Below are 12,088 nucleotides of genomic sequence, written 5' to 3' on the forward strand. Positions count from 1 at the left end.
TTAAATGAGGATAATATTGATACTATTAGTGTCTTATTTGAAACTTTAACTCTAACTAGAGTCTTATTATCTTAATTACGTATCCTCCAGAGATGTTACCATCCTCAGTGCTCTAGCTGCACAAAACCTTCTAACCATTCTCTAATTTCATTTTTACAGCTTCAAAATGGCAAATTTTATTCGCATAGAATCAAGCTAACCTCCATGCCCAACCTAAACAAGCTATGGCTATGGGGGGTTATGTATCTATGGTGGTGATTCAAAACATTTAATATGTAATGTGATTGGTTGGGTGACTTTGGTCCCACTTGGCTTGCATAATGTCTCTGTCTACTCATTTTATTTCTTCTCAATAATTGAGTCTTTTTTAATTTATTCGTATGAATCACAAATAATTGAGTTACTGAGTTGATACTCCCCTCTATCTCTCAATACATCTGTCTAAAGTATTTATCTATCGTTGTTTTAACAGATGAAATTGGAGGATTGGAACTTTGAATTTTTTTTAACATTGAAAAAACAATAATAATTCAATAGATTAACCATGCACACCTAAAGTCTTGGTTTTGAGTTTCCATGTCTCTACTATCGCTTCTATTAAAATAAAAATACAATAAATCAAGAATGGGTTAATTATCGAAATCGGTTATGTCCTTTTCATATATAAAATCTTGGATGAATGGAAGCACGCAAAAGTCATTTAATTAACGTCACAAAGTGTACGTATGATTACTTTGAAGCCATTTAATACCAAGTTGATGAACTTTAAAACCTGAGAAGGAAAACCTGCATGTTAAATGCTATTGCTACCTGGTTATTTCTTTCGATTTTTCTTTATTAAAAATAAAAAGGGATATTTACAAAGATTTAATATTGCAATGTGTAACAACAAAACTACGTCACTACAACATAACTAATCCCAACTAAGTATCGATATCATCTTAGACAATGTTGTCCTCATAAATCATGTGTGTCTCACATAAGTTACTTTGGTCAATATTATATGCTCAAAAATTTATAATAATTAAAAAAAAAAAGGCAAAATCTGTCCAAAAAAGGCGACATTTTGGTGTAGGTCGCAACCTAACCCAAAAGGTCAATACTTTCTCTCATAAATGTATACACATTTTATTAACTTGCAATGGCTTTAATTCAACACTTCGAATTTATGACATTATCAACAAAATTAAAAAAAATTATGACCATTAATTTTTGGGTGACTTATTATATACAGGAGGAAATAAAAGCGTGTCAATGGCCGACTACAGCATGGCCCAGTTGCCCACGTGGCCTCGCGAGCGCCAAGGCTTCTCCTAAAGTTGTTGATTAATTTTCATAACCAAGGGCAAATTGGGCATTACAAGTCAATTGATAAAAAAATCTGAATTATTACAGAGACAATCTCACGGAATTGATTAGGTCATTTCCCTGATAGAATAGTGCCTGCAAATTAGTTAAAAGGTCAATGGGTGCGATGTTTGATGGGTGAGGGGCAATTCAGTCATTGCAGCTACGTGTGCGCCCAACGACCACTGAATTCCAAAGCCGAACCCCCCGAGAGGGCAAGAGGCAATTAGCAAAGCTGACCTACAAATGGGCCAACCTATTATCCTCTCATCGCTATCTGCAGCTGTTGCCACTCCTACTGATAAATGTATGATCAATTCAAATATATATTATATATAATATTAAACAATTTAATTAGAGCAGCTCGTTCTGTTTTTTTAAATTTAGGTACAATAACGATTGTTTAAAAAGTCAAAAATATTACTATCTTTCATCACACATGATGACATGTTACGGTGTTAAAATATATATTCAAATTATATTAAATTAAATTTGTATATATTTGGATACTATTACATAACATGTAAATATATATACAAGTACATACACAAGAAACTTGGGATACAATCAAAAAATATTTTTGTATTTTTTTAATTGCATTTAAGCTTAATGATAAACTATATTATTACTTGAATGTATATTTCGAATTAATAATTTGAGTGATACATTTTTGTATTTTTTTAATATAGCGTAGGTTATACCTTGCTGGCACTCGTATAATTACTAAGAACATGTGTGAAGGGAACCAAATGAGTCTGTGATGGACATTTTTAACCAACAACAACCAAAAAAATAACTGAAGATTCCATAGCTTATGTGTACAATTAAAGTTTGATAATTTTTAATTAATAAAAGGAATGGATTATTGAGATTGACAGGCAAAACCCACCACAATAAGTTAATTAATTCCAAAAAATGAAACTTAGATATATAATCCCACCTTCATAAAATCTAAGAGAGAATTTCACCTCTCTCTTGTCACATATTTCTCAGCTCTAACTGCGCCAAGTATATGCCTGCGGTTCCTGCGGCTGTGCCTGACAACTCATCAACTATGTTCCCATCTGGCGGGAGCTCCGGTGTCGAAGCGGCCGACACGGCAGAAGTGGTTCCTGAAGGAAGTCATGAATCCGAAACGACAAACGTGTTGTCAAATTCAGTTCAAGAGGAAAACAAGGGTGACCGGAATTTATCTGGAGGAAACCGGTGGCCTCGACAAGAAACGGTGGCGCTTCTGAAGATACGGTCTCAAATGGATGACGCTTTTCGTGACTCTAGTCTCAAAGCTCCATTGTGGGAAGATGTTTCAAGGTGAACTTTTCATCTTTTTGACCGAAAAAGTACAAGCTAGCTAGTTATAGTGTACATGTTTAACCTTAATTATGCATCTGAGATCGATCATCGCTCCTTTTCTTTTATTTTAATGTTGTTTTGTTCTTTCTTTTATTACTGGTTTTTGGGTTGAAAGCGAGGCCAGAGGGTTCGAGCTTTGTCCTTAGAGTCGAAGTAAATGCCTTAATCGCTAAAGCTACAAGGTTCAACAAATTTTGAACACCTTTGATCCATAAAAATTCATACGTACTTTTGCAGGCAATCTGGGTATAGCTAGTTTGTTTATTTGTTTTCGGCTTACAAGGTGGTTTTGTTGATTTTTAAGAATTCAATTTCATATTTTGCAATTGTAATTTGTTTTCGTTCCCTCTAATTTATTTATTTGTTATTAATTGATAAAAAGAAAGAATGATCCATATTAAGACATGGGTTGTCATGGTTTTTTTCATGATGCTAAAGTAATTTAAAAATAGAAGGGTAGCAGTAGCATGCAAGGTGGAGATGAAAACAGATTTTGTTGTTTCATTAAGGAATCTTGGTGATCTTATTATTTTAAATAATGTGTCCATATTTTGTAAATATTCTTTTTTTTTTTTTCCCTAGTTACTGAGTTTACGAGATGGTCATAAAAAATAAAATTAGAGTTCATGAGCTTTTTTCTATCTAATTTTTATTTATCTTCTCTCTGTAGAAAGCTAGGTGAGCTTGGTTATTACCGAAGCGCTAAGAAATGCAAGGAGAAATTCGAGAACGTGTATAAGTACCACAGGAGAACCAAACAAGGCCGATCTGGAAAACAAGAAGGAAAAACCTATCGATTTTTCGATGAACTTGAAGCTTTCGCTCATCAAAATCATCATCATCCATCAATAATACAACCAAAACCTCAAGTAGTACTGTGGCCAACCATGAACAACAGCCATCCAAACAACCCTAGTCTTGTAGTTCCTCATGTCACGATTACTACTCTTCCTCTTTCTTCAACACCAAGCATCCTGACCCCAACCAATGGCTCTCTTCCAAATGGTCCTCAAATTTCACCACCACACATTACAATATCACCTCTCAATCTCTCTCATCAGAATCTTAATGGGTTCAAGCCAAACTTGGCAGCAAACAATCTTTTTTCGAGTTCTACTTCCTCGACTGCGTCGGACGAAGAGTTTCAAGTTCAGCCGCGCAACAAGAGAAAAAGGAAGTGGAAGTACTTCTTCAGAAGGCTGACCAAGGACGTGCTGGAGAAGCAAGAAAAGCTGCAGGAGAAATTCTTGGAAGCAATAGCGAAATGCGAGCACCAACGAATGGCGAGGGAAGAAGCTTGGAGGATGGAAGAGATGGCGAGGATGAGTAAAGAACATGAAATTTTAGCCCAAGAAAGATCGTTAGCAGCAGCAAAAGATGCCGCGGTTATTGAATTCTTGCACAAGGTTTCGGGACAACAAAATTTGACGAATATGCAAGCACTTGAGGCACCATCATCCCAGCCTCAGCCAATGTCAGTACTAATGCCACCACCGCTTCCAGCTCCGGTGGCAGTGACCAGAAGTAGTAATTTTGAGGTTCCGAAACTGAATAAGGGTGAAAGTCCATTTCCTGCAGGGTCCACAAGATGGCCAAGAGTTGAAGTTGAAGCTTTGATAAACTTGAGGACATGTCTTGACGTGAAGTACCAAGAATCCGGGCCTAAAGGATCTCTTTGGGAGGAGATATCGGTGGGGATGAAGCGGCTCGGATACAATAGGAGTGCAAAGAGGTGCAAAGAGAAGTGGGAGAACATCAACAAGTACTACAAGAAGGTGAAGGAGAGCAGCAAAACACGCTCTGAGGATTCAAAAACATGTCCATATTTTCACCTGCTGGACATCTTGCACAGTAAAAAGAACAATAAGAATGATGCTAGTTATGTGGAGAAGCCCATTGCTGAAACAATGCGGCCGTTGATCAAGGTCCAGCCAGACCAGCCGGTGATTGAAGATATTGAAAGGGAAAACGGGGATCGAAATGGAGACGACGAAGATGGAGAGAGTACAGAGGAAGAAGATCGGAGTGATGACCAGATGGAGATGGTAACCAACGACAAAGATTCATCAATGGACATGGTGGATTCATGATACGAGTGAGATAGAATAACTAAGTTTCTTTGTTATAATTTTCAGATCCAGTTGACGTAAAACGTCAATCCCAAAAACTGTCCCAACACGTGACAAAAAAAAATAACAAAAAAAGGGATACTGTATTATTTTTCTTCAGGTCTGAACTGATCTCAGTCCAGTAATTAATCATCAAGTGGGTTTGCACCAAAAGAATGATCCTCTCTATCTAAGTGGATTAAGGTTGAAAATTTCGAAAGCATACACCTATCTAGTCGCATGTTACGAGAAATTTTTCATTGCAACGGGAACACAAGTAGTGCACCACGTGTTTTAATAGAAATGGTGAAAAAATTTATTTTTCAAATTATTAACTTTTTAGCACACATATTTCACCATTTGTATAGTGACACGTAATGTACCACACAGTATACCGATCACACTGAAAAATCTCTTGCATGTTACAATACATAAGGTCCTAAAATAATGGACTGTAACTATAGTGGGGATTTTATTTTTACTTTTCTTACAAGAGGGTGGAAATTTGTGCCAAGTCACACAATGAGATTCAAAATTAGGTATTAAATTTTTTATTTATAAGAGTCGAATATAAGACCTTCATTTACAAGTAGAAAGAATATCACTAAACAGTAATATTAATGTTGGTTTTATTTCATTAGTGGGGATTAGATGGTTCTCAATGCATTATTTACCTGTAGCTAATTTACATGATATAATATCCAGATTAAAAGAAGAAGCTATATACATATAATTGTTGTATTTATTTTTATGTATTTTTGTGTTAATAGGGGATGGAGATTCCTCAACCTCATGGTACATAAACTAAAGAAAGCAAAGAAAGTTGTATTTTTCCTTGTGTGTTCATGTAAAAGGGGGGGAATTAGTGGAAGTGTTATTTTCCATTTGAAACTTGGAATCAACAAACTCCACGATCAGACTAAAATACTTGTCCAAATAGCTTGGCTTTGCCACTAAGTACGTACTAAGCATTTTTAATCTGAGGGTTTTGATTGGCACTGCATAAATTAAAAATTTTGTTACTCGCTTGGATATATGGTGGACACAACATATGAGCTAAAAACGAAGAGGACAGAGAAGTAAGCCCTTTCCACTTTGCAGAAGGTGGCTTCTTACAGCATGCCAACATCAGGTAATCCCATTCCATTTGAAGACCCTACCACCATATTGAAGGAATCTTCAAAGTTACATAAAAATTGTTTAGATTATCAATTGTATGTATCCACATCTTTTGACTTTCCCACTTAACCTTTTCCTTGATTTATACATTCAACCTACTCATCGTTCAACTTGAAGACGATTCTTCTTAATTAACAAGGGGTGGTAATCAAGAAACAAAAAATAAAGTATTCAACAAATGTTAGGGTTGAAACATATATATAATATCTCAAGAAAACTTTCATTCATTGGATATTGGTCACTTAATACTACAGTTTAATAGTATTTCTCTTCTTTTTTAAGTGAAAAGTTTTGAGTTTGACTCTCCGAGTGCGAGTTTAATACTAAACTATTATGATTGACACATTGTGTATCTAAACTCACCTCCCACCTCTTAGTGTAATATCATTGTATTTACAAAATTTTCGTTCATTGAAGCGAAACAAATTTTCATTCTTTGCAGCGAAATGTGAAAATAAAATTGTATTAAAACGCACAGATTAGTCTATTTTCTCCTTTCAAGAAAACTAATTACACGTGCGTCGTACTAATAATTAGGTTCAGTTCCAAAAAAAAAAAAAAAAAACACTAATTTTGGTCTTCATCCACTGGCGGGCGCTTGCCAATTGAGAAGGACAATAACTTAGCTAGCCATTCATTGTTGTATATGAATCTTTAATTATCAACCTCACATAAAAATTACCTTAAAAGAAGCATGATAATTTTTTTTCGTTCTTGTTACATTTTTTTTTTTTTGTCTTTAATGTTGTTTATTGTTATAAAATAGAGGTTGACATCGGAAACTTCAAAAGATAAATTACAGCTGGTTCTACTCCTAATTATACTGAAATATTTTGTAATAAAACTTAACTTACTGGACTACGTAGGTAGTTAAATTGGGACAATATTAATTTGGTTAGTAAGTAATTACCGGCTCGTTTGGATGTGCTACTCTAGGAAACACTTTTACTCACTAGCATTTTTTGTTTGTAGCACTTTTGCGTAGCGCTTTTATGAGAAAGCATTTTGTTGTTTGGCATGCAACCACTAAGTGTTTTTTGTATTGTGTAGAAGCGTTTTTTTATATTAAATAGAGTGTTTGGTTATCAAATAAAAAAGCTCTTTTCCTTAATAATTCTCAATAATTTTTTCATAAGTATTTTTTGTATATAATTAGCATACAACTTGAGTAAAGTGTTGATGAAAATTCAATTAAAGAAATAATGATCATTAACAAAATGATATATACTTATTGAGAATATATGTTTGTTTCTTAAAAAAAAAAAAAAAAGAACACATTATAGTTTCATGACAATTAAATGTGAAATAAGTATTAACTAGATATAAGAAGATTAGTAATTCTTTCTCATTCAACATCTAACTCTCGCCTATGAGTAAAATTTTCATCAACAATGTCTTCATCTCTATGATCTTCCTCATGTCCAGGCGGAAGTAGCTCATCATCATCATCATAAGGTTGGAACTCTTGATCTATCATGGAATTGTCACATCCTGACCCGAGCCCCCACCACATCCCAGGCTTGACTCCACCGTAGCACGATATTGTTCATTTTGGGTCCCACCCACGCCCTCACAGTTTTGTTTCTGGGAACTCACACGAGAACTTCCCAGTGGGTCACCCATCATGGGATTGCTCTTGCGCCCTACTCGCTTAACTTCAGAGTTCCAATGGAACCCGAAGCCAATAAGCTCCCAAAAGGCCTCGTGCTAGGTAGAGATGGAAATATACATATAAGGTTTACAGGATCCACTCCCCTGGGCGATGTGGGATGTCACAATCCACCCCCCTTAGGGGCCCGACGTCCTCGTCAGCACATTTCCGGCCAGGGATTGGCTCTAATACCAAATTGTCACATCCCGGTCTGGGCCCCCACCACATCCCGGGCTCAACTCCAACGTAGCATGATATTGTCCGTTTTGGGCCCCGACCATGCCCCCGACCTAAATCAAGGTGTGACCAAAATCAAGGCGTGCTGGCCATCACACCTTGATTTTGGTCGGGGTGTGTTAGAATGATTTCTAATAAAATTATGCAAGGCCATTAAAGCAACAACAATTTGTTCCTGTTTTTCAAAAGGGAAGTTGCACATTAGACAAATCATTGTCCATATGTTTTTCCAAACACCAAAAGTTTTTTTTATTGTGCACCTTAGGGATGAATGCCTCTAATTAAATATCTCTTTTTTCCCTCTTGGTTGTCTTCCACATCGAAACTCAGAAAGATGATATCGTTCACCCCTATAAGGTCCAATATATCCATTCATATGTGGATATCCAGCATCAACTAGATAACATTTACCTAAACCATATTTGTAAAGAAAAACATAAAGATTTTTGTGTTCGTAAGATAATAAATGAATAAACACATTCATATAGGACTAGAGTTGATTACTAACCAAAAATAAGGCACTTTCAATTATGGTCTTCTCAAGGTCTCCATAAATATACATGAATCATAAGCAGCACCCTTCCATCAATCCCAGATAAATGTAAAACACATATTAAAATCACATACAGCCATAACATTTTGAGTTGTGTTTCCTTTTCTACCAATATATGGTACTTGCATTTCTCTAGGCACCACAACTGGGACATGTGTTCCGTCAATTGCCCCTATGCAACCTTTAAAATATGGCCAATATCAATAGTGGCCATGCGAGAAACAACATCTGATAATATCCCGAACCACCTAGAGACAGTCTCACCAGAGTGTTGAAACTTCCATTACCCATCTATGTCCCGTATATGAAGATGTCCTACAAGGTTCTTTGTCAACATATTTTAACCATTCAAATACAGCAGTGACACAACCTGCATAAACCAGTTGATAAAATTCATCATCACTTCCATCAGTAGAGGTGTTTGTATTGCTACTATCACTGCTACTAGTAATCATATCTATAAACACAAAGATATATTTAATAAAAAAGAAAAATATATTCATGGCAAAAAATGAAGATCACAATCTGGAGAAAGTTATAAAAATCATATAATTAAAAACATTAGAAGCAAATATTCAAACAATCCATTATGTAATAAATACTTATTCAACCGCAAAAAAATTAAAAATTAAAATAATAATAATAATACTAATATCGAAATACGATAATCCTAAGATAAATGTGACGAATCAAACTTTCTTGCTCTTAAGCCACATAATTTGTCGGTTAGATTGCTTCAATGCAACAAACATCTCTCTATTTTTTTCTTTCAGTGAAGATATCAGCAGCTTTCATAAAGAGTTCATCATCATTCACAACTTCAGGCATTCCTTCCACAACTTCCATCACTTCCTCAATGCTACAACTAGGCTTATCTTTGCTTTTAGAACAGTTGTTTACAGCTTCTAAAATACCATCTAATTGTTTTATCATCTTGGCCCCAATTCCAACTCTTTTAGAATCCCTTGTTCTTTTTGTTCCTTTTCCTTGCGTTGAAGGTTGAGTAGGGGAAGGTGTCTCAACATCGGCTATGTCGTCAAGCCCATCATTATTATCTATTTCATTCTCCAAATCATCTTGACTGTCTTTTTGTTCACCTATTGGAGCTTTCTGGTGATTATTACTCATCAACCCTTGTGAGGGTACCCATGCACCTACACCTGTAATAGCTCATTCTTTAAACAAAATGTTTAGTTGGTCAACATTTTTCAGTCCACTATTTCGATATTTTGCAACTTCAGGATTCTCCTGAAATACTACCAACTACAATTAACAAATTGTGATAAAAGAACATAAATATGAAGTTGGATTCTCCATTGATTTGAGATAATAATTTCTCACCTTCACTTTTTTCTCCCACCACTCATCACTTGCAATGAGAGTTTGCTTCACAGGATCCCATCATAAGCCAGTCTCCTTATCAACTAAAGATGTCCACAATTGCCATTCTTTCTTCAGTGATGTCCATTTGTTCTTGAGTTGTTTATGAACATATGACCTTTGAGTAAAATTTCTTAATAACATTTTTCCATCCAATCCTATTAAGATGACCACCTGTTTGATTTCCGGCTAATGTCTCAGCTACACAAGTGCTTATAAATGTCTCAACACTTGCATCATTCCACATTGCCTTGCTTTTTTTTTTTTTTTTCATTACCTTCCCCACGTGCATCTTGTACATCCTTAATTATATTTTTTGACATATCTATGAAGAGAAAGGAAAAAAAAACCATAGCACGTAATAAGAGCATACACCATTGCTTACGTCCTAACTAACAACATGAAAGTAAGTTAAAAACCATAATGCATGATTTGTAATCTAATACTTGCTATATAATGCAGTACACCACTGCTTGCAATATTTCACTACTATAAAATTATCTATAACTGGCGGTCCAAAAACTGACAAAAAACGTATATTACTAACGGATTTTAAGCAAAATCTGACAAAAAACGGATGCAATGACGGATATAATAAGCGACAGAATTGCCAGCATCAGGAAATGAATTTTCCGACAAAAAAAATACTCTAAAACCGACAGAAATTGTGTCGGATAACCGACAAAAAATATGTTAATAATGAATAAATAAGAGAATTTCTGTCGGCTAAAACAGACAGAAAATACTAAAATCAACGGAGAATTTATTAAAAAGAATAAATAAAAGCCTTTTTGTCGGATAAAACCGACAGAAAATCTATTACTAATAAAAAAAAATATAAACAACCACTTTCTGCATTTCCATATCCCCTGCATTCACTGCATTTTCCATATTCACAGTAAGATCAGACATAGATTCATTAGGAAGCGGCTTAGGACCCGTCATGCTAGCCACTGTTACAACATTATGTGTTTATACCTACACACATACACATTCCATTAGAATCACTCAATCACAGCAAGCATTGCTCATTCTCTCTCCCCGAAATCGAATGAAAATCGAAATACTTAACAATGTTGATGAGATCTATGATAACGGAGAGCTCCTGGTGCGCCAGCTGCAAGTTCTCCACCATGCTTTGCCATTGCCACTGCGTCGCCGCTCTCTCTTTTGAGCTCTTCTTCTGCTTCTTGTTCTCGTCCTTCTCCACAGCCCAAGCGAAATCGATTCTCCTTATCAAATTCTACCGCTTCTCGTCGTAGGCTACATCACTTTAATCGAAGAAATAGATAATTAGGAGAGAAAGGGGGAAGGAAGGGGGAAGGGAGAAGGAAATGAGGAAAGAGGAGAAGAGAAGAGATGTAAGATCCCACTCACCTTGATAATTCGAGCTTTGACAAGACAACTTATCTAAAAATCTCCAGAACTTAAACTTACATGCATACTGACTAACTCCTTTGCATGATAACAAATGAGAGCCTTTGCACTTCATACCCTCAGCCTCTCCCCCTGCTTCTCTACGTTGCTCTCTCTGCAACACTGCTCTTTATGCGTGCAAATGAAATGAAAGAGTTTGAGAAAGAGAGATATAAAATAGAGAGAGATTGAGTGGCTGAGAAGGAGTAACGTGAGGGAAGGGAGAGTGCACAGGAAAGTGGGGTGTGTGTCAGAGAAAGAAAGATGTGAGGGAAGAGAACCGGTTGATGGGGAGAAGAAATAAAATAAAATTGGGAGGATGAGACATGAGAGAAGAAGTGAGGGAGATTTAATAAAAAGTAATGATGGTGCTGTTGAAAAGCTAAAAAGGTCATGATGATATTTGTAGAAAAAGAAAGAAGGCCGGCTGATGGAAGTGGGGAAGGATCCTATTTTCTCATCTTAAAACTTCACAGAAATCCAACCAAAAACGGGTTTTCACAGGAGAATAGAAGGAAATGCAAGGAGAAGAAAAAGGAGAAGGCATCGGTGTAAAGGAAGAGATGGAGGGGTTTTAAGTTTGAAAATTTTTATTACTCCCAGTTAAAACCAACAGAAAATTTTCATTACTGTCGGTTATAACCAACAGAAAAAAAATGGCCGCAAAAATCCCTCCAAAATTGACACACCCCGACCGAGATCAGGGCGTGCTGGCCGTCACACGAAGGTGACGTAACCATGTGCGCGTGCGGAAGCTAATGAGAAGGTAAAATAAAAGTACGAATAATTAAAAAACTAACTAATAGCATACAAAGTACTAGTGTATGTGAGACACAATTCAGAGCAAGTCTACAACAGTCCAAA

The 12,088-nt window shown here is 35.9% G+C and overlaps 1 protein-coding gene and 1 long non-coding RNA gene across 2 annotated transcripts; one reads left to right on the plus strand and one right to left on the minus strand.

Moving 5' to 3' along the window:
* Window positions 1–2,094: 2,094 nt before the first annotated feature.
* On the plus strand, window positions 2,095–4,982 carry LOC137725725 (trihelix transcription factor GT-2). The gene is made up of 2 exons (XM_068464493.2): window positions 2,095–2,658; window positions 3,371–4,982. Exons 1-2 carry the CDS (start codon window positions 2,360–2,362, stop codon window positions 4,788–4,790), a joined length of 1,719 nt encoding a protein of 572 aa, XP_068320594.2. The 5' UTR covers window positions 2,095–2,359; the 3' UTR covers window positions 4,791–4,982.
* A 4,175-nt stretch (window positions 4,983–9,157) lies between these two features.
* Window positions 9,158–11,505, minus strand: LOC148697184 (uncharacterized). The gene is made up of 3 exons (XR_015962105.1): window positions 11,186–11,505; window positions 10,881–11,079; window positions 9,158–10,786 (listed from the first exon to the last, which is right to left on the minus strand). It is a non-coding gene; the product is annotated as an uncharacterized LOC148697184 (long non-coding RNA).
* Window positions 11,506–12,088: the final 583 nt, after the last annotated feature.

Source organism: Pyrus communis, chromosome 5, assembly GCF_041283825.1.
Source record: "Pyrus communis isolate YQ-2024b chromosome 5, ASM4128382v1, whole genome shotgun sequence".
NCBI lineage: Eukaryota > Viridiplantae > Streptophyta > Magnoliopsida > Rosales > Rosaceae > Pyrus > Pyrus communis.